Consider the following 20,483-nt stretch of genomic DNA (forward strand, 5'->3'; position numbering starts at 1 on the left):
ATCCGCCTGCCTTGGCCTCCCTAAGTGCTGGGATTACAGGAGTGAGCCACTGCGCCCGGCCTGAGTCTCAGTTTTCACACCTATACAACAAGGATAGTAGGATCTACCTCATGGGTTATGGTATTCCATTTTATATGTACATATAAAATACTATATATATGGTATTGAAACTCACAGAAAACTCAAACAAAATTTGCCTTAAAAAAAACTCCCTGGGCCGGGCACAGCGGCTCACACCTGTAATCTCAGCACTTCAGAAGGCAGAGGCAGGTGGATCACCTGAGGTCAGAAGTTCAAAACCAGCTTGACCAACACGGTGAAACCCTGTCTCTACTAAAAATACAAAAAAAACCAAAAATAGCTGGGTGTGGTCGTGGGTGCCTATAATCCCAGCTACTCAGGAGGCTAAGGCAGGAGAATCACTTGAACCCAGGAGGCAGAGGTCACAGTGAGCTGAGATCGTGCCATTTCACTCCGGCCTGGGTGAGAGTGAGACTTCATCTCAAAAGAAAACAAACAAACAAAAAAACCAACTCCCTGTCAGCGGAGTACTGCTTTTGATCAAGAAATTTCTGAAGTGATATCTCTTTTTCATAAAGTATTACACACAGTTTAGTAATTCGTACCAGAAACAAAAATACAAGCTGGGTGCAGTGGCTCATGCCTGTAATCCCAGCACTTTGGGAGGCCAAGGTGGGTGGCTCACCTGAGGTCTGGAGTTCAAGACCAGCCTGGCCAACATGGTGAAACCCCATCTCTACTAAAATTATAAAAATTAGCTGGGGCATGGTGGCGGGTGCCTGTAATCCCAGTTACTTGGGAGGCTGAGGCAGGAGAATCGCTTGAACCCGGGAGGCGGAGGTTGCAGTGAGCTGAGATTGTGCCACTGTACTCCAGCCTGGGTGACACAGCAAGACTCTGTCTCAAAAAAAAGAAAAGAAAAAAAAGGAAAAGAAAAAGAAATAAAAATACAGGTGGTGTTTTTATAAACAATATGAGAGAATGGTTTGTATATTACCTGATGTCTACACATCACATTTGATTATTCCTTTCCTCATAAAATCACAAAACATTAGCAACAGACAGGATCTTAGAAATAATTCACTCCAAATCCTCATGTGCCAGATGAGACACTAAGGCCCAGAGACATGAAGTATCTTTTCTCTATGTAACTAGATAGTGGCAGCGCCAGGCCTAAGAATCCACTTCTTCCTCTTTCCCAGTCCATTGCTCTTTCAAAAAGTGTGGTAGATACTATACCTCCCAATATATAGACTGGGAAACTCATTTTGAAGTAAGGGAATTCCCTAGTAGTGCAAGAGGACAGAACTGAGAAGAGATCACAATTTTTATAAAGATTAATTAGATCTATGGTTGCAGAAAAAAACTTTATTTTTTTGAGACGGAATCTAACTCTGTCACCCACGCTGGAATGCAGTGGCGTGATTTCGGCTCACTGCAACCTCCGCCTCCCAGGTTCAAGCGATTCTCCTGCCTCAGCCTCCTGAGTAGCTGGGATTACAGGCACCCACCACCATGCCCAGCTAATTTTTGTATTTTTAGTAGAGATGGGGTTTCACTGTGTTGGCCAGCTGGTCTCGATCTCCTGACCTCATGATCCACCCACCTTGGCCTCCCAAAGTGCTGGGATTACAAGTGTGAGCCACCGCACACAGTCAGAAAACATTTTTAATATCAGTAATATTTACCTAGTTTATATATGAATCTTTAAAAAAAAGTGAAAATTAAAACTTACCTCATAATACCACTGTGATATTGGCAAACTGTGAGTGATAGCAAGCCAGTTGCGGTGTACTTCAAAATCTGTGGAATGGCTACTCAAAACAATTAGATGAATAAAATGAGATTTTGCAATATTTATCCATTTCTAATTCCCATAGCTATGCTTTTAAATGGACTGACATTCCCTAAGCAGTCACAGTTCACTGTCCTATAGAGACACAAATAGACATTACGTAATCCTTAACTTCACTTATCTGGAGGTCAGATCTTCTGGAAAGTTGTTGAGCAATCTACAAGTCAGTGAAAAGGATTTCAGAACTATCTAAAGGGCTGACAAGAAGCCCAGACTTTTTCTTTTTCTTTTTTGAAACAGAGTCTCCTTCTGTCGCCCAGGTTGGAGTGTAGTGGGCCCGTCTCAGCTCACTGCAACCGCCACCTCCTGGGTTCACGCGAGTCTCCTGTCTCAGCCTCCCGAGCAGCTGAGACTACAGGTGTGTACCACCAATCCTGGCTAATTTTTAGTAGAGATGGGGTTTCGTCATGTTGGCCAGGCTGGTCTCAAACTCCTGACCTCAGGTGATCCACCTGCCTCAGTCTCCCAAAGTGCTGGGATTACAGGCGTGAGCCACTGCCCCTCGTTTGGCCCCAACTTTTTCTTACAGGCGGCCCTCAGGCCTTTGCTCAGAAGTGACTTCCTCTTGCTCACAAATAACTCTAACAAAATTCATTACCTGTATACTAACACGTAAGTTTGAGTAGGAGTTCATCTGACAGAGAAGGTGGGAAAAGATCCTTGCCTTGACTTTCTCATGTCTCCAAATTCTCCCTCTGCCCGTCACTATATAGATCTAAGGATCACCCATCTTCAGTAAAAATGTTTTCCTTTTTGACCACCACCGTACCACCCCTCCACATTTAGAACAGCACCTGACACATGGACAGGTTCAATACGTTCTTGCTGAATATCCACTCACCAAAGTCAACAATGAGTTCCACAGCAAAGCCCAATTTACACTTTCCAATGTTTTACACAACCTTTCCACAATGACAACTTTCTCCTACCTCCAGCCAACCCCTTCTGTCTCAATCATGGTTTTCCCTTCCTATATTCACCAGGGACATGCTGATATTCCCCTAGGTTCAGTTCTTGGTCCCCTTTTTACGCAACTTATTCTGCTCTGGACAATCTTATGCAAACTTTCTGGTTCCATTGTCAATTGTATAATGATGACTCCCAAATTCTTTTTTTTTTTTGAGACCAAGTCTCACTCTGTCGCCAGGCTGCAGTATCTTGATCTGAGTAGCGTGATCTTAGCTCACTGCAACCTCCATCTCCCGGGTTCAAGCGACTCCCCTGCCTCAGCCTCCCGAGTAGCTGGGACTACAGGCACAGTGCACCACGCCTGGCTAATTTTTTTTTTTTGTATTTTAGTAGAGATGGGGTTTCACCATGTTGGCGATCTCGATCTCCTGACCTCGTGATCAGCCAGCCTCGGCCTCCCAAAGTGCTGGGATTACAGGCAGGAGCCACCACGCCTGGCCTACTCCCAAATTTCAATATGCAACATTGGCTTCTTTCCTAAGTTGTAGAGACAGACACCTCCGATTTCCTGTTAACAATCTCACTTGCATTTCCTACAGATTTTTCAAAATCTCCACTCAAAACTGAACTGATGACCCATCAATCCCAAGTCTAAGTGTGTATACCCAACAGAAATGCATAGTATGTTCATTAAAAGACACATATTATAAGAATGTGCAAAATGGGGCCGGGCGCAGTGGCTCATGCCTATAATCCTAGCACTTTGGCAGGTCGAGGCAGGCGGATCATGAGGTCAGGAGATCGAGACCATCCTGGCTAACACGGTGAAACCCTGTCTCTACTAAAAATACAAAAATTACCCGGGCCTGGTGGCGGGCGCGTGTAGTCCAGCTACTTGGGAGGCTGAGGCAGGAGAATGGCGTGAAGCCGGGAGGGGAGCTTGCAGTGAGCTTAGATTGCGCCACTGTACTCCAGCCTGGGTGACAGAGCGAGATTGTGTCTCAAAAAAAAGAAAAGAAAAAAAAGGAATGTTCAAAGTAAAACTATTTGCAACAGGCAAAAAGTGGAGATAATTCAAATGTCCACAAACAGCAGAATGGCTAAATAAATTGTGGTGTTTTCACACAATGGAATACTGTAGGGCAGCAGTTCTCAAAGTGTGATTCAGGAATTCGCAGGGAGACCCTTTCAGGGAGTTTGAAATATGTACTATTTTCATAATAATATTCAGATGTAATTTGTTCTACTTTCACTCATTCTCTCACAAGTATACAGTGATGTTCTAGAGGCTACATAATATGATGTCATCACTCTGATGGCCAGTGACATTTCTGCTTGTATATGCAGAAATTGTGCTTGAACAATTTGTTTTAATTTGTAAAATGGTAATTATCTATTATACAGCCCACATAAACATATAGCTCTTTGTGACCCTCAATTATTTCTAAGAAGTGATTCTGACTAAAAAGTTGGAGAACCAGTGATATCTAGTGATAAGAATGAAAAAACTATAATTACACAACAATGCACAAACTTAATGTTGAGTGAAAGCCAGACCCAAGAGAACAGGATGTATGATTACATTTGTATAAAATTCAAAAACAAACAAAAAAACCCAAACAAAAATTCAAAAACAGGCAAAATTTAACCTATGCAGTTAAAAGTCAACATCAGAGGCCAGGCATAATGGCTCACGCCTGTAATCCCAACACTTTGGGAGGCCAAAGCGGGTGGATCACTTGAGCTCAGGAGTTCGAGACCAGCCTGGTAACATAGTGAGACCCCATATCTACAAAAAATTTAAAAATTAGCTAGGCAAGGCAGCACACCCCTGTAGTCCCAGCTACTCAAGAGGCTGAGGTGGGAGGACTGCTCGAGCCCAAGAGGCTGAGGCTACAGTGAGCCAAGTTTGGAGCCATGGGAGACAGAGCAAGGCCTGGTCTCAAAAAGAAAAAAAGGTGAGAATATCAATACTCTTGGCAGGGTGGGGTTGCAGGGAGTGGCTAGAAAGACACATGAGGGATAATATTCTGCTTATTGATCTGTATGCTATTTACAGATGTATTCACTTTGCAAAAATTCAGTGAGCTGTACATTTATGATTTGCACTTCTGATATTTTATACTGGATTTTGTATGGAATTCTAGGTTGAAATTTGCTTCCACTGATCTTTGGAAGCTTATTCCATTGGTTTTTAGTATAAAATGCTGATGTTGGTTAAGTCTCTTTCCTTTATGGTTTTCCCTTCATCTCTGGAAGTTTCCTGTTTCTCCTTTTCATCCATAGCAGTATGAAATGTCTAGTGATTAATGTCTTCGTGAGGGTCTTTTTTCATTAATTATGCTGAGTATGTAGTGCCTTTAGCTCTGGGAAATTTATTATTTGCTCATCTCCTCCCCTGTATTTTTTTTCTGAAACTTTAGATGGATGCTAGATACCCTAGATTGAACTTATAATTTTTATCTTTTCTCTCATATTTTTGAAAGATTTACTCAATTTGTCCTTAATTTTGGCAATAACATTTTCTATTAACTACAGTTTCTCTGCTAATTCCTGTTCCATAGCATCTGTTCTTGTTTTATAGATATGTCATTTTTACTCTCTTTGGAGTAGCACTTACAAAATCTGAGTGAGTTTGGGAACACTTTCTTTTCCTATATAGTTGTACTATATAGATTTTTTTCAGTCTCTTTTTTGGTTACTTTAGTTATTTTGTTGTTTCCTATTCAAAACTGTTGGAGCTTCACTTTTGTTGGAATTACAGGTGTGAGCCACTGCATTCATCTGTAAAAGTAATCTTAATTGCTGAAATGACACTTGAAAAAAAAAAGCAAAACTAAAGACTAGAGACATAATGATAAATAGCAAACAACTATTTTTTTAATTGCATTAAAAAAATCTACCATCAGCTGAGCACAGTGGTTCATGCCTATAATCCCAGTATTTTGGGAGGCCATGGTGGGAGGATAGCTTGAGGTTGGAAGTTCAAGACCAGCCTGGGCAACATAATGAGATCCCCATCTCTATAAAAAACTTAATGATTAGCTGGTATGGTGGTGTGCACCTGTAGTCCCTGCTACTCAGGAGGCTGAAGCCAGAGGATGACTTGAGTCCAGGAATTTGTGGCTGCAGTGAGCTATGATCGTGCCACTGTACTCTAGCCTGAGCAACAGAGTTAGACTCTGTCTCTAAAATTTTTGACCACCATCTCCAGCTAATTGTTTGTATTTTTTTTGTAGAGACGGGGTTTCACTATTTTGCCCACGCTGGTCTCAAACTCCTGAGCTCAAGCAATCTGCCTGCCTTGGCAGTGCTGGGATTACAGGTGTGAGCCACTGCACCCAGCCCTGTCTTTAAAAATTAAAACAAATAAAAACCTACCATCTCTTACTTGTCCTATGATAGCTCCTTAAATTGAACTCCCCATCTTCACTCAGGCCCTTCATTAATCTAGCTTTCACACTGCAGTCAAAATAGTATTTCTAAATCGCGAATGTCATATTTCCCTTTTAATTGACCTCTGCCCTCCAGATAAAATCTAAAGTACTTAACATAGCCTAAAAGATCTTTTTGGATCTCGCTTATTCACCTTTTCAGACCATTTCTCACTATCCTCTCACTTGTTTTTGTCTTACTCTATATTCACCTTTTCCCTCTGCCTGCAACACTCCATTTGAGGTAGGTTCTTTAACTCTTACCATTTCACCAGTGGCTTAGAGAAGCAGCTTGCCCTGTCATGCGGCCAGTATGTAGCAGAGCCAGATTCTAACCAGGGCAGTCTGACTCCCTAGCTATGGCTCTTAAACCACCAAATACTTCCAAAGTTAGTTGTTATTTTCTCTGCAAATCCTTCCTAACCTCAAGGCAAAATAAATCTTTAATTTGTTCATTTCTATCTCTAATGCCACCACTCCAATTCAAGTCAGCATCTTCTCTCATGTAGACTTTCTCAAAGGGCACCTAGCCTTCGTGACTCTCCTGCCTCCTCCAATCATTTATATGGCAGCCAAAAAATATTTTATAAATGCAAATCATTTCCACTGAGTTTACACAATCAAAATCTAAATTTTTCAACCTGGCTTTATAAGATCCGGCATGATTTGGTGCCTATCTTTCCAATTTCACTGTGCATGTTTCTGTCTCTGTTGCTTATTCCATGCCAACTACACTGGCCTTATCACAGTTGCCCGAATAGGCCAATACTTTCACACCACATATTTATACAGTGTGCTCTTTCAGGTAAGTTCTACACACGTGCACACACCACACACTCTGCATGGATGGCCCTCTCATTCATACTTTAGGCCTCCAATTAAGTCAGTTCCTCAGAGACATTCTCTGACACCTAATCGAGAGTATGTCTTCCTTCTTGGTCCCAACAGGATCCTGTTGTCCTTCTTCTTTTCTTCTTTTTTTTTTTTTTGACGGAGTCTTGCGCTGTCACCCAGGCTGGATGGAGTGCAGTGGCACCATCTTGGCTCACTGCAAGCTCCACCTCCCAGGTTCACACCATTCTCCTGTCTCAGCCTCCCAAGTAGCTGGGACTACACACGTCCACCACCACACTTGGCTAATTTTTTGTATTTTTAGTAGAGATGGGGTTTCACCGTGTTAGCCAGGATGGTCTCGATCTCCTGACCTCATGATCCGCCCGCCTCGGCCTCCTAAAGTGCTGGGATTACAGGCATGAGTCACCACGCCCAGCCTCTTCTTTGTAATACTTAATCCAAATTGTGGTTATGTAACTATATATTTGCATTGATTTGTTTCTGGTTCTGTTATACTTACTAAACTACACACTTCACAGGGCCAGGGATCATATCTATTTTGTCCTCCCTTCTAGCCTAGCAACAATACCTGGTACATAATAAAGCAGTTAGCAAATGTTTTGTTGAACATATCTACATTTACCCTATAGCTTCCCTCTCACATCCCAGCAGTTTCCGATTTGAGAAGCAGAGCATTAACTACAATTAAAAACATTCTTTTTTAAATATATTAAGTGTTTCATAAATTTGCATGCTATCCTTGTACGTGGACCATGCTAAGCTTCCCGTATCATTCAATTTTAGTGCAGGCATACCTTAGAGATGTTGTAGGTTTAGATCACCATAATGAAGTGAATATTGCAATAAAGTGAGTCACATGAATTTTTTGATTTCCCACAGCATGTGAAAGTTATGTTTACACTGGTCAGCACGGTGGCTCACGCCTGTAATCCCAGCACTTTGGGAGGCCGAGGGAGGTGGATCACGAGGTCAGGAGATCGAGACTATCCTGGCTAACACAGTGAAATCCCATCTCTACTAAAAATACAAAAAAAATTAGCCGGGTGTGGTGGTGGGCGCCTGTAGTCCTAGCTACTCGGGAGGCTGAGGCAGGAGAATGGCATGAACCTGGGAGGCGGAGCTTGCAGTGAGCTGAGATCATGCCACTGCACTCCAGCCTGGGTGAGAGCAAGACTCCGTCTCAAAAAAAAAAAAAAAAAGGTTATGTTTACACTATACTATAAAGTGTGCAATATTATTATGTCTAAAAAGACAGTGTACACCTTCATTTTAAAATACTTTATTGCTAAAACAAAGCTAATGATCATCTGCACCTTCGGCAAGTCCTAATCTTTTTGCTGGTGGAGAGTTTTGCCTCAATGTTGATGGCTGTTGATTGATCAGGGTTATGGGTGCTGAAGACTGGGGTGACTGTGGCAAACAGTTTTTTTTTTTTTTTTTTTTTTGAGACGGAGTCTCACTCTTGTCACCCAGGCTGGAGTGCAATGGCATGATCTCAGCTCACTGTAACCTCTGCCTCCTGGGTTCAAGTGATTCTCCTGCCTCAGTCTCCTGAGTGGCTGGGATTAAAGGTGCCTACCACCACACCTGGCTAATTTTTGTATATTTAGTAGAGATGGGATTTCACCATGTTGGCCAGGCTGGTCTTGAACTCCCGACCTCAGGTGACCTGCCCGCCTCGGTCTCCCCAAATGCTGGGATTACAGGCATGACCCTGGCAAGACTGGGGCAATTTCTTAAAACAACAGTGAAGCTTGCCACATTGATGGGCTCTTCCTTTCACAAAAGATTCCTCTAGTATGCAATGCTGTTTGATAGCATTTAACCCATGGTAAAACTTTCAAAATTGGAGTCAATCCTTCTTCTCAAACCCTGCCACTGATTATTAAGTTTATATAATATTCTAAATCCTTTGTTGTCATTTCAACAATATTCACAGCATCTTCATTAGCACAGTGCATCTCAAAAGAAACCACTTTCTCTGCTCATTCATGAGAAGCAACTCCTCATCCACTCAAGTTTTATCATGAGATATCATGCAGCTATTCAATCACATGCTCAGGCTCCACTTCTAGTTCTCTTGCTATTTCCATGACATTTGCAGTTACTGCTTCCACTGAAGTCGTGAACCCCTCAAAGTCATCCACTGGAGTTGGAATCTAATTCTTCCAAACTCTTGTTAATGTTGATATCTTGACCTCCTCCCATGAATCATGAATGTTCTTAATGGCATCTAGAATGGTGTATCCTTTCCAGATTTCAATTTACTTTGCCCAGATCCATCAGAGGAATCACTATCTATGGCAGATATAGCCTTATGAAATGTATTTCTTTTTTTTTTTTTTTTTTTTTGAGACGGAGTCTCGCTCTGTCGCCCAGGCTGGAGTACAGTGGCCAGATCTCAGCTCACTGCAAGCTCCGCCTCCCCGGGTTCACGCCATTCTCCTGCCTCAGCCTACCGAGTAGCTGGGACTACAGGCATCCGCCACCTCGCCCGGCTAGTTTTTTGTATTTTTTAGTAGAGACGGGGTTTCACCGGGTTAGCCAGGATGGTCTCGATCTCCTGACCTCGTGATCTACCCGTCTCGGCCTCCCAAAGTGCTGGGATTACAGGCTTGAGTCACCACACCCGGCCATGAAATGTATTTCTTAAATAACAAGACTTAAAAGTCAACACTGATTGGGCATGGTGGCTCATGTCTATAATCCCAGTACTTTGGGGGGCCATGGCAGGCAGATCGCTTGAGCACAGGAGTTCAAGAACAGCCTGGGAAACACTGTGAAAACCCATCTCTACTAAAAATACAAAAATTAGCAGGGTATGGTAGCACACACCTTAAGTCCCAGCTACTTGGTAGGTTGAGGTAGGACGATTGCTTGAGCCCGAAAGGTGGAGGTTGCAGTGAGCTGAGATCAGGTTGCAGCCTGAGTGGCAGAGTGAGACCCTGTTTCAAAAAAAAAAAAAAGCAACTAGTCAACTGGCTGCAGAATAGATATTACATCAGCAGGCATGAAAACAACATTAAGGCTGGGCACAGTGGCTCATGTCTGTAATCCCAGAACTTTGGGAAGCAAAGGTAGGAGGATTGCTTAAGCCTAGGAATTCCAGGCTGGCCTGGGCAACGCAGTGACCCCATCTCTCCAAAAATAAATTAAAAAAAAAAAGGCCAGGCACGGTGCTCATGCCTGTAATCCCAGCACTCTGGGAGGTCAAAGAGAGCAGATCACTTGAGGCCAGGAGTTCAAGACCAGCCTGGTCAACATGGCAAAACCCCATCTCTACTAAAAATATAAAAATTAGCAGGGCATGATGGTGTGCACCTGTAACCCCAGCTACTTGGGTGGCTGAGGCAGGAGAATTGCTTGAACCCGGGAAGCTGAGGTTGCAGTGAGCTGAGATTGTGCCACTACACTCCAGTGTGGGAGACAGAGCGAAACTCCATCTCAAAAATAAATAAATAAGAAAAAAAGAAAAAGAAAAAGAAAAAGAATGGCTGGGTGTGGTGGCTCATGTCTGTAATCCTAGCACTTTGGGAGGCCAAGACAGGTGGATCACTTGAAGTCAGGAATTTGAGACCAGCCTGGGCAACCTGGTGAAGCCCTATCTCTGCAAAAAATACAAAAAGTTAGCTGGGCATAGTGGTGTTCACATGTAGTTCAAATTACTTGGGAAGCTGAGATGGGAGGATTGTTTGAGCCCAGGAGGTAGAGGCAGCAGTGAGCTGAGATCACACCAGTGCACTCCAGCCTGACAAAGTGAAATCCTGCCTCAAAAAAGAAAAGAAAAAGGAAAAATATTGACCAATGAGGTGGCTCAGGTCTGTAATCCCAGCACTTTGGAAGGGCTCACTTGAGCCCAGGAATTCGAGATCAGCCCGGCAACACAGTGACACCTTGTCTCTACCAAAAAGAAAAAAAACAACAACAACAAACAAACCAAACCAAAACACATACACATAGATAGATAGATGACAGACAGATAATAGAGAGAGAAAAAAAATTAGCTGGGCATGGTGGCATCTGTCTTCGTCCCAGCTATTCGGGAGGCTGAGGGAAGAAGATTGCTCAAGCGCAGGAGATTAAGGCTGCAGTGAGCCATGATGGTGCCACTGTACTTCACCCTGGGAGATAAGAGCAACACCTTATCTCTAGAAAAAAAAAAAAAAAATTGGTTTCTGAGCAGTAGGTCTCAACAGTGGGCTTATTCAGTAAATCATGCTGTAAATAGATGTGCTGCCATCCAGGGCTTTGTTGTTCCATTTATAGAGCATAGGCAGAGTAGATTTAGCATAAGTCTTAAGGGCCATCGGATTTTCAGAACAGTAAATGAGAACTGGTTTCAACTAGATGTCCTAGATGGCATCTTCCAATGTAAGTCTGTTTCTTCTACCTTGAAAATCTATTGTTTAGTGTAGCCACCTTAATCAGTGATCTTAGCTAGATCTAGAAAACTTACTGCAGCTTCTACATCAACACTTGCTGCTTCACCTTGTACTTTATTATGGAGATGGCTTCTTTTCTTTCTTTCTTTCTTTTTTTTTTTTTTTTTTTTGAGATGGAGTTTCGCTCTTGTTGTCCAGGCTGGAGTGCAATAGCGTGATCTCAGCTCACTGCAACCTCCAGGTTCAAGTGATTCTCCTGCCTCAGCCTCCCAAGTAGCTGGGATTACAGGCATGCTCCACCATGCCCGGCTAATTTTGTATTTTTAGTAGAGACGGGATTTCTCCATGTTGGTCCTCTGGTGATCCACCCATCTTGGCCTCCCAAAGTGCTAGGATTACAGGCACGAGCCACCGTGCCCAGTTGATGGCTTCTTCTCTTAAACCTCATGAACCCACCTCTGCTAGCTTCCAAATTTTCTTCTGCAACTTCCTCACTTCTCTTAGGCTTCAAAGAATTGAAGCGTTAGGGCCTTGATGTGGATAAGGTTTTGGTTAAGGGAATGTTATGGCTGGTTTGATCTATCCAGACCACTAAAATGTTCTCCATATCATCAAAGTTGTTTCACTTTCTTATCACTTGTGTATTCACTGGAGTAGCACTTTTAGTTTCCTTCAAGAACTTTTCCCCTGCACTCACAACTTGGCTGTTTGGCACAATGGGCCTACCTTGCAGCCTGTCTTGGCTTTCAGGATGCCTTCCTCATCAAGCTCAATCATTTCGAGCTTTTGATTTAAAGTCACAGATACGTGACTCTTCCTCTCACTTGAAAACTTAGGGGCCTCTGTAGGGCTATTAATTGGCCTAACTTTATTATTATATCTCAGTCAATAGGGAAGCCTGAGGACAGGGAGAGAGATGGTGGAACAGCTGGTTGGTAGAGCAGTCGGAACACACAGCATTTATTAAATTCACCATAGTGTTGCCCCAAAGCAATCAGAATAGTAATATCAAAGATCACTGATTACAGATCATCGTAACAAATATAATAGTAATGAAAAAGTGTGAAATATTTCAAGATTTACCAAAATGTAACACAGACACAAAATGAGCACATGATGTTAGAAAAATGGCGTTGATAGAGTTGCTCAATGGAGAGTTACCACAGCCTTCAATTTGTAAAAAAAAAAAAGATAATGCAGTATCTGTGAAGTGCAATAAAGCAAAGTGCAAAAAATGAGGTATTCCTGTACATGTGCTGCCAAAGTGAGTGCTATATACATTCTTAACCTGGACCAAGAGCAGTATTCAAAATAACAACCCTGGCCAGGCATGGTGGCTCACGCCTGTAATCCCAACATTATGGGAGGCCGAGGCAGGTGGACCACTTGAGGTTAGGAGTTTGAGACCAGCTCCCAGCCATCATGGTGAAACCCCGTCTCCACTAAAAATACAAAAATTAGCCTGGCGCGGTGGTGTACGCCTGTAATCCCAGGTACTCAGGAGGCTGAGGCAGGAGAATCATTTGAACCCGGGAGGCAGAGGTTGCAGTAAGCTGAGATCGTGCCACTGCACTCCAGCCTGGGTGACAAGGTGGGGCAAGCCTGTCTCAAAAACAAAATAATAACAAAGAAACAAACAAAAAAAAAACAACTCTGAGGATACATTTGTAGCCCGAGGCAACTAAAGCAAGAAATATCTTCTTAATGCACAGACCTACAGTTGATCATTTTACTGAATCTACATACACATTCCACTTATATGATTACATATACACATCAGTATAGACTTACATTCTATACATATGACTCTCCCATACTCAACAAGAAATCGCCAAGAGCCTGAATCAAAGGATACCAATAAAACAAACCCTAAACTAGGAAGTGGGAGGGAAAGGAGAAAAGGGATGAGGGAGAAAAAGAAAAAAGAGGAAGGATGAAGGCAGGGTGGAAGCTAATATTAATAAATATTGAGTACCTACTGTATACACACCACCATTTGATGGTTGCTTCTTCGTTTCCACGCTTTCAGTCTTGGCCCTACATCCATTTTTTACACAGCAGTCTAACTGTGGTCTTCAAAACCCTGTGTTATCTGTCCCCTGTGCACCCCATCCTGTGCCACTCCTCTTCTTCAATGCTCTGCAGCCACAAGAGGCACTTTGTGTTCCTAGAATGCTCTGACTTCTTTGCTGCCACAGGGCCATTGAACTTACTCTTTACTATGCCTGAACTGCTTTCCACATCACTTATTCTTTTTTCATTTTTTGAATTTCAACTCAAACATCACCTTCTAAAGGAGTAGCGCCCAGCCACTTAGTAACCCTCTATTTCCTTTATCACAATCTGAAACGTTCCTGTTTGTCTAGTTCCACCCACCAACTTCGAGAGCAAGGACCAGTAATGTCTTGCTCACCACCCCACCTCTCGGGAGTTAGAAGGGTACCTGGCACCTCAGGCACCTGTTAATACTGGCTGAATGGCTGTTCGAAAAGTTCTTAAATGTATATTAAGGATAAGGACCCTGAGGTTCAGAAACATTAAAGTGACTTGTTCCAAATCCGACAGCGCCAGGTCTGAACCTAGCCAGCTGAGGCTAAGTCAAGTAACAAACGACGAAACGGAAAGCTTAGCAAAGAGGCAGGGTAGCGACAAACACGACCTGAAGTTCCTTCTCTTTATACCAAGGGATATCCACACCTCTCTCTCCCACCCTGACCGACCGCGGGGCCTCCCCGCCCAGCCCCTGGCCGTGGGAGTCCCTTACTAGGTGGGGATGAGAAGGCATTTGAGGAGGGTCACCCCGAGCGCCAAAGCCGAAAACCAATTGCCAGTCCCCGCGGCAATTGTGAAAGCCGCCATTGCTGCGGCAGCGCACGCTTCCTACCAACTTGATCCACATCCGGGATCCCGCGCATGCGGAGAAGGCCCACTGAAGCGGAGCCCGCGAGCTGCGCGCATGCGGCGAGCCGCGCAGCCAGTGAGAGCACTGCAGTCAGCTATTGAAACCTCCAGGCCACTTTTTCATTACAGCCGCGTTTCCCCCCGGGCAGAAAGGGCTTCTGCGCTGGCCTTTGTAGCCACTTTTAAGTTTTATCGGCTAGTTCATACTTGCATAGAAAGAGTGGTCGTTTGCTCTGAGTCATCACTGTGTAGTATTGGGGATACTTAGGTGAGAAAAAAAAAAAAACAACGCTAGAGACGTGCATGCACTAGTGGAGAAGTCAGGATTGTTGCCCTAGAGTTACAGTAGATAAAAGTACCATGAGAGAACTGCGGGGGCTCCCAACCTGGATGCCTGCACCGGAGTATTAAATCCAGCTAGAGTATGGCACATGTGCAAAGATACAGAGGTGAGAAACATTGTTTTTAGAACTCTGAGCGAGGCTCTTGGCTCAGCTCCTCCTTGAGCGGAACCCATTCTGGAAGCAGGGTAGAGGCTAGTCCTAACGCTTAATGTACAGATAACCTACGGTTCATGTTAAAATTCAGATTCTGATTCAGTAGGCCCAATAAAGTCGCAGATTGCGAAAAGACTGAGGCACATGCAATGGAATTAGACTTGTCTCATTATTTTACTGTGTGATCTTGGACAAATTCTCTAAACCTGAGTTTCTTTTTTTCTTTTATTATTATTTTTTTTGAAAATAAGAGATAAAAATGGTTTCTGGCCGGACGCTGTGCTCACGCCTGTAATCCCAACACTGGGAGGCCGAGGCGGGCGAATCACCTGAGTTCAGGAGTTTGAGATCAGCCTGGCCAACATTTAATTAAAAATTTTTTAAAAAATTAGTCGAGCATGGTGGCGGGCGCCTGTAATTCCACTTACTCGGGAGGCTGAAGCTAGAGAATCGCTTGAACCTGGGAGGCGGAGGTCGCAGTGAGCTGAGATCGCGCCATTGCACTCCAGCCTGGGAGACCAGAGCGAAACTCCGTCTCAGAAAAAGTTTCAGCCTCATAAAGTGGTTGTGAGGATTAAATAAGGATGCATGTAAATTGCTTGATATGATTCCAGGACAAAATAAATGCTCAATAATGTGTCAGATCAGTTAATTATCTTGCTGAAAGATGCATAGCAAGTCGGTGACAGTGTCACCTCCCTAATATGAGTTTATGCCCTCCCACAGCTTCAACCGCCACCCATGTGAATATGATGCACAGATTTATAGCTCAGCGCTGACTCCTCTCACTTCCAGACCCTGATCTCCAGTTGACTACCTGACCTCACGTAGATGTTTTCGTTTTGTTTTTGAGAGACAGGGTCTCATTCTGTGGCCCAAGTTGGAGGGCAATAGTGCAAACACAGATCACTGCCACCTTGACCTCCTGGGTTCAAGCAGTCCTCCGCACCTCAGCCTCTTGAGTAACTGGGACCACAGGGATGTGGCAACGTGTGTGTGTGTGTGTGTGCGCGCGTATGTAGAGATGGGATCTCCCTATGTTGTCCTTGCTGGTCTCAAACTCCTGGGCTCAAGTGATATTCCTGCCTTAGCCTCCCAAAGTATTGGGATTACAGTTGTGTGCCACCATGCCCAGCTACTTAGATGTTTTAAAGGCACTTTGCATTAATTTTCTATTTCTGCTGTAACAAATTACCATAAACTTAGTAGCTTAAAACAACACAAATTTATTCTCTTACAGTTCTGTAAACCAGAAATTTAAAATCAGTCTCACTGGGCTAAAGTCAAGGTGTCATTTGGATTGGCTGCTTCCAGAGGCTCTGCAGGGAGATGGTTTTTCTTGCCTTTTTCAGCTTTTAGAAGTTGCCTGTATTCCTTGGCCCCTTCCTCACATCACTCCAACCTCCTTCCATCCTTACAATCGATTACTTTCCTGTAATAGCTACGGTCAAATGGGCAGCTGAAGATGATGATGAAGATGATCTTGACACCGAGAAGCAGAATACCAATGAGGATGACCAGACATCAAAAAAGGAAAAGTTAAAAGAAGGTAAAAGAAGGCTACTCATACTTGCTGTCTCAGTATGTAAAGGTGGTCATCTACCAGTAGAGAGGCCCACCCACTGCAGACAGTGCCACCGAAGGTGACATGCACTTTCTACCACCCATCCAAAACTGTAATGTGAATCTGCAACAGGAGAGGAAAAAAGAACCAAAACTTCCAAGGCCCTGCATTTTTTCTTCAAAGCATTTTTTTTTTTTCTTGGAGATGGAGTCTCACTCTATTGCCTGGAGTGTAGTGGCATAATCTCGGCTCTCTGCAGCCTCTGCCTCCTGGGTTTAAGCAATTCTCTGCCTCAGCCTCCCAAGTAGCTGGGGTTACAGGCGCATGCCACCACACTCGGCTAATTTTTGTATTTTTAGGAGAGATGGAGTTTCACCATGTTGGCCAGGCTGGTCTTGAACTCCTGACCTCGTGATCCACCTGCCTTGGCCTTCCCAAAGTGCTAGGATTACAGGCGTGAGCCACCACACCCAGCCAAAAGCATTTTTTAAAAGAAAAATTGGTCTATATTTTTTGTTTCTACTTTATATTTTTGTACATATTTTTAGAGGTCAGGCATTTTTAACAATCTTGGATGACCAAAACAGCTTTCAGAGTGTTCTTCACCCAACTTCTGACTTTACTTGTAGTGTGATCATGTTCATTAGAATCTCAAAGGAGGAAGAAAAACAAACAAACGCATAAAAAAAAAAAAGCAAAAATAGATCGGGTGAGGTGGTTCATGGCTGTAAGCCCAGCACTTTGAGAGGCTCAGGCGGGTGCATCACCTGAGGTCAGGAGTTCAAGACCAGCCTGGCCAACATGGTGAAACCCTACTCTACTAAATATACAAAAATTAGCCAGGCTTGGTGGTGTGTGCCTGTAGTCCCAGCTACTCAGGAGGCTGAGGCAGGAGAATTGCTGGAACATGGGAGGCAGAGGTTGCAGTGAGCTGAGATCACACCACTGCACTCCAGCCTGGGCGACAGAGTGAGACTGTCTCAAAAAAAGCAAAAACAGGCCAAGCATGGTGGCTCATGCTGTGATCCCAGCATTTTGGTAGGCCTAGGCAGGTGGATCACCTGAGGTCAGGGGTTTGAGACCAGCCTAGCCAACATGGTGAAAACCCATTTCTACTGAAAATACAAAAATTAGCCAGGCCTGGTGGCGGGTGCCTGTAATCCCAGCTACATGGGAGGCTGAGGCATGAGAATTGCTTGAACTCAGGAGGCGGAGGTTGCAGTGAGCAGAGATCATTGCACTGCAGCCTGGGTGACAGAGTAAGACTCTGTCTCAAAAATAAATAAATGCAAAAACAACAAATCTTATTTTTTCAACCTGTTTGATATATGTGTGAAACAATATTATCCAACAATAAACAGGAATCTTATTTTTCTGAGGTTTTTTTCCCTAACTTCATTTCTAGTGAATTTTCTGAGTTCTAACAAAAAATGGTACAGACAGTTGTCATGAATTGTACCCCTTTTCTCATTCTTTCTGCTTTAGACTTGAACATGAGGCATAAAGCTAGACTCAGCTGTAAGGAAAAACTGCCTCATGCTGACCCTGACATCATTGAGCTAATAAACAAATCTCTCTACCTCCAGACTTACTATGTGAGAACACACACACACACGTGTTACCAAAACACCAGGGGTTCCGATCTAGTTCCTGTTGCTTGCCTCACAGAAAGCCAATCACTGAGATGATTATTGCCAAGGAATAAGGCTTTAATCAGGTGCTGCAGAGAAACAGATGGGAGATAAATCTCAAACTTGGGTCCCTGACTGACTAAAACTAGGTTTATATAGCAGCGAGGAAATGTAATAATGTATTTTAAAAAAAAAAGGAACTAGGGAGGAATAAGGAAGCAATCATGATGAATGAGGGGCCTGGCATCTCATTGTCTGGATGCTGTGATCTGGTGAGTTTCAGTTCTTTGATACTTTTTTTTGAGAGACCTGAAGGTCATTTCCTGAGGAAGGAACTCAGATAAATATGACTTTCCAGCTTTAAGACCAGAAGGGTCAATTTCTATCTTTGTCCAAAAAAAAAACTAAGGTACTATTGGGTTAGGTTCACACATGCCCACACCACCCTTAGGTGTTTAAGCCACAGTTGGTCAGGTTGCCTCTTCTTCCAGCAAAAGCATTTCTCACTGCTCTTGCCAGTTCCTGTCTATTTAACCTCCTAGTTGTCTCTCACATTCATGCATTCCTCTTCACCCACCTTTGCCACTCTAGGCACAATGACATGCTTTCAGCCTTTGGTACATGCCATGTTCCCTCCTGTCACTGCCCTTTATACATGACCTTCCCTCTGTCATGTTCTTCCTTCTCCCTTTAGGCTAGTTAGCTCTTCATCCTTTAGCTCTTATAGCAAGCACTGCTTCCCCAAGACAACCTTCCCCAACCTTCCCTTATCCTACCCTGGGCACCTGTCAGCTGGATGCAATTTTATACTATGTGTGTGATTATCTAATTATCTTACTAGTTAGTCACTCCATGAGGACAGGGACCTTTTCTGTTTTATTAATTATTGTAGTAGCAGCAACCCACATAGCAGCTGACACAACAGATATGCTCTATATTTGTTGAATGGCATGAATGTCTAAAACAGGATTCCAACCCAGTTTCTCCTACTTGAGTCTCTGCTTATCCCCAGTAGCTGGGACTACAGGCATGTCATGTGCCACCATGCCTCTTTGGTTCAGCTTTAAAGAATAAAAGAATTGGCTGCATGCAGTAGCTCACACCTGTAATCCTAGCACTTTGGGAGGCTGAGGCGGGTGGATCACAAGGTCAAGAGTTCGAGACCAGCCTGGCCAACATGGCAAAACCCCCTCTCTACTAAAAATACAAAAATTAGCCAGACGTGGTGGCGGGCACCTGTAATCCCAGCTACTTGGGAGGCTGAGACAGGAGAATTGCTTGAAACCGGAAGGCAGAACTTGCAGTGAGCCAAGATCGTGCCACTGGACTCCAGCCTGGGTGAAAGCAAAACTCCATCTCAAAAAAAAAAAAAAAAAAAAAGAATTAAGAATGAAAACAAGTCTCTAGGCAATCAGAACCCACAGAGCGGCAGCAGATTGTGAGATCATAAAAATCTGGTCACTCTCCCTTTCAGAGAAACTTGTGATCAGGAAAGCTTTCCAGTTACCAGCAATGGCCAGGAACTGGAGTAGAATGGACTGATTTCATACAAAGAAAAGAGGCCAGGTCAGATGGTTTATGTAACACTTCAACAATCTGCTCAGATTTTTCAGCTTGAAGACCCCTATAAAACTGACATTGGCCCTTTTCTGCAATGAGTATATTTGAGACATGGGGAGAAACTGCAGAAAGGGGCCGATGTCAGTTTTATAGGTCTTCAAGATTATGATTAGTTGAATAGGTTATATGTTTTTAGACTTTGGGGTGATTGTTTATAACGTCACTTGGAGGGTAATTAAACTCAGAAAGAAATGGGCCAGGTATGGTGGCTCATGCCTGTAATCCCAGCATTTTGGGAGACTGAGGTGGGAAGATCACTTGAGCTCAGGAGTACGACACCAGTCTGGCCAACATAGCAAAAACTTGTCTCTACTAAAAATAAAAATAAAATTTAAAAATTAGCCAGGCATGATGGTGCATGCCTGTAGTTCCAGCTACTGGGGAGGCTGAGGTGGGGGGATTGTTTAAGCCTGGGAGATAGAGGCTGTAGTGAGCTGTGATCATGTGCCACTGCATTCCAGCCTTGGCAAGAGAGTGAGACCCTGTCTCAAAAAAGGAAAAAAGAGATAGAAACAGTCCAGTTCCAAGTTTAAAATTAAAAATGAGTAGTATTGCATTTATATGCCATCCTAGCTATTTATTGCTGCATAACAAAACTTAGCAACCTAGAAATATTTATTATTTCAGAGTTTCTGTGGTCAGGAATTAGAGTGGCTTAACTGGGTGGTTCTGGCTCAGGGTGTCTCTTGAGGTTGCAGTCAAGATGACATCAGGGGCTGTAGTCAACTGAAGGCTCCACTGGAGCTGTAGTATCCACTTCCAAGGCCAACAGAAGCCCTCCGTTCCTTGTCACATAATGCATGCGCCTTGGCCT

The 20,483-nt window shown here is 43.6% G+C and overlaps 1 protein-coding gene, 1 long non-coding RNA gene and 1 other non-coding gene across 13 annotated transcripts in view; 1 reads left to right on the forward strand and 2 right to left on the reverse strand.

Annotated features, from left to right (window-relative positions):
• ALG8 (ALG8 alpha-1,3-glucosyltransferase) overlaps nt 1-14,362 on the reverse strand; it is a 37,540-nt gene extending 23,178 nt beyond the window's left edge. For 4 of the 11 annotated variants that reach the window (XM_073019722.1, XM_038005429.2, XM_073019715.1 and 1 more), the window contains exons 1-2: nt 14,221-14,361; nt 1,757-1,835 (exon numbers count right to left, since the gene is read on the reverse strand). In XM_073019722.1, the coding sequence (XP_072875823.1) occupies nt 1,757-1,835; nt 14,221-14,315 (174 nt within the window). In that variant the 5' untranslated portion in view covers nt 14,316-14,361. The other 7 variants (XM_038005428.2, XM_073019739.1, XM_008020274.3 and 4 more) reach the window with 7 other exon arrangements.
• LOC119626695 (U6 spliceosomal RNA) lies at nt 7,777-7,879 on the reverse strand. The gene has a single exon (XR_005242837.1). It is a non-coding gene; the product is annotated as a U6 spliceosomal RNA (small nuclear RNA).
• Nucleotides 14,363-14,478: 116 nt separating the features above from the next.
• Nucleotides 14,479-17,133, forward strand: LOC119626607 (uncharacterized). Its single transcript, XR_005242777.2, has 2 exons — nt 14,479-14,806; nt 16,296-17,133. It is a non-coding gene; the product is annotated as an uncharacterized lncRNA (long non-coding RNA).
• The last annotated feature ends 3,350 nt before the right edge of the window (nt 17,134-20,483 follow it).

Source organism: Chlorocebus sabaeus, chromosome 1 (genome assembly GCF_047675955.1).
Source record: "Chlorocebus sabaeus isolate Y175 chromosome 1, mChlSab1.0.hap1, whole genome shotgun sequence".
NCBI classification, from domain to species: Eukaryota; Metazoa; Chordata; class Mammalia; order Primates; family Cercopithecidae; genus Chlorocebus; species Chlorocebus sabaeus.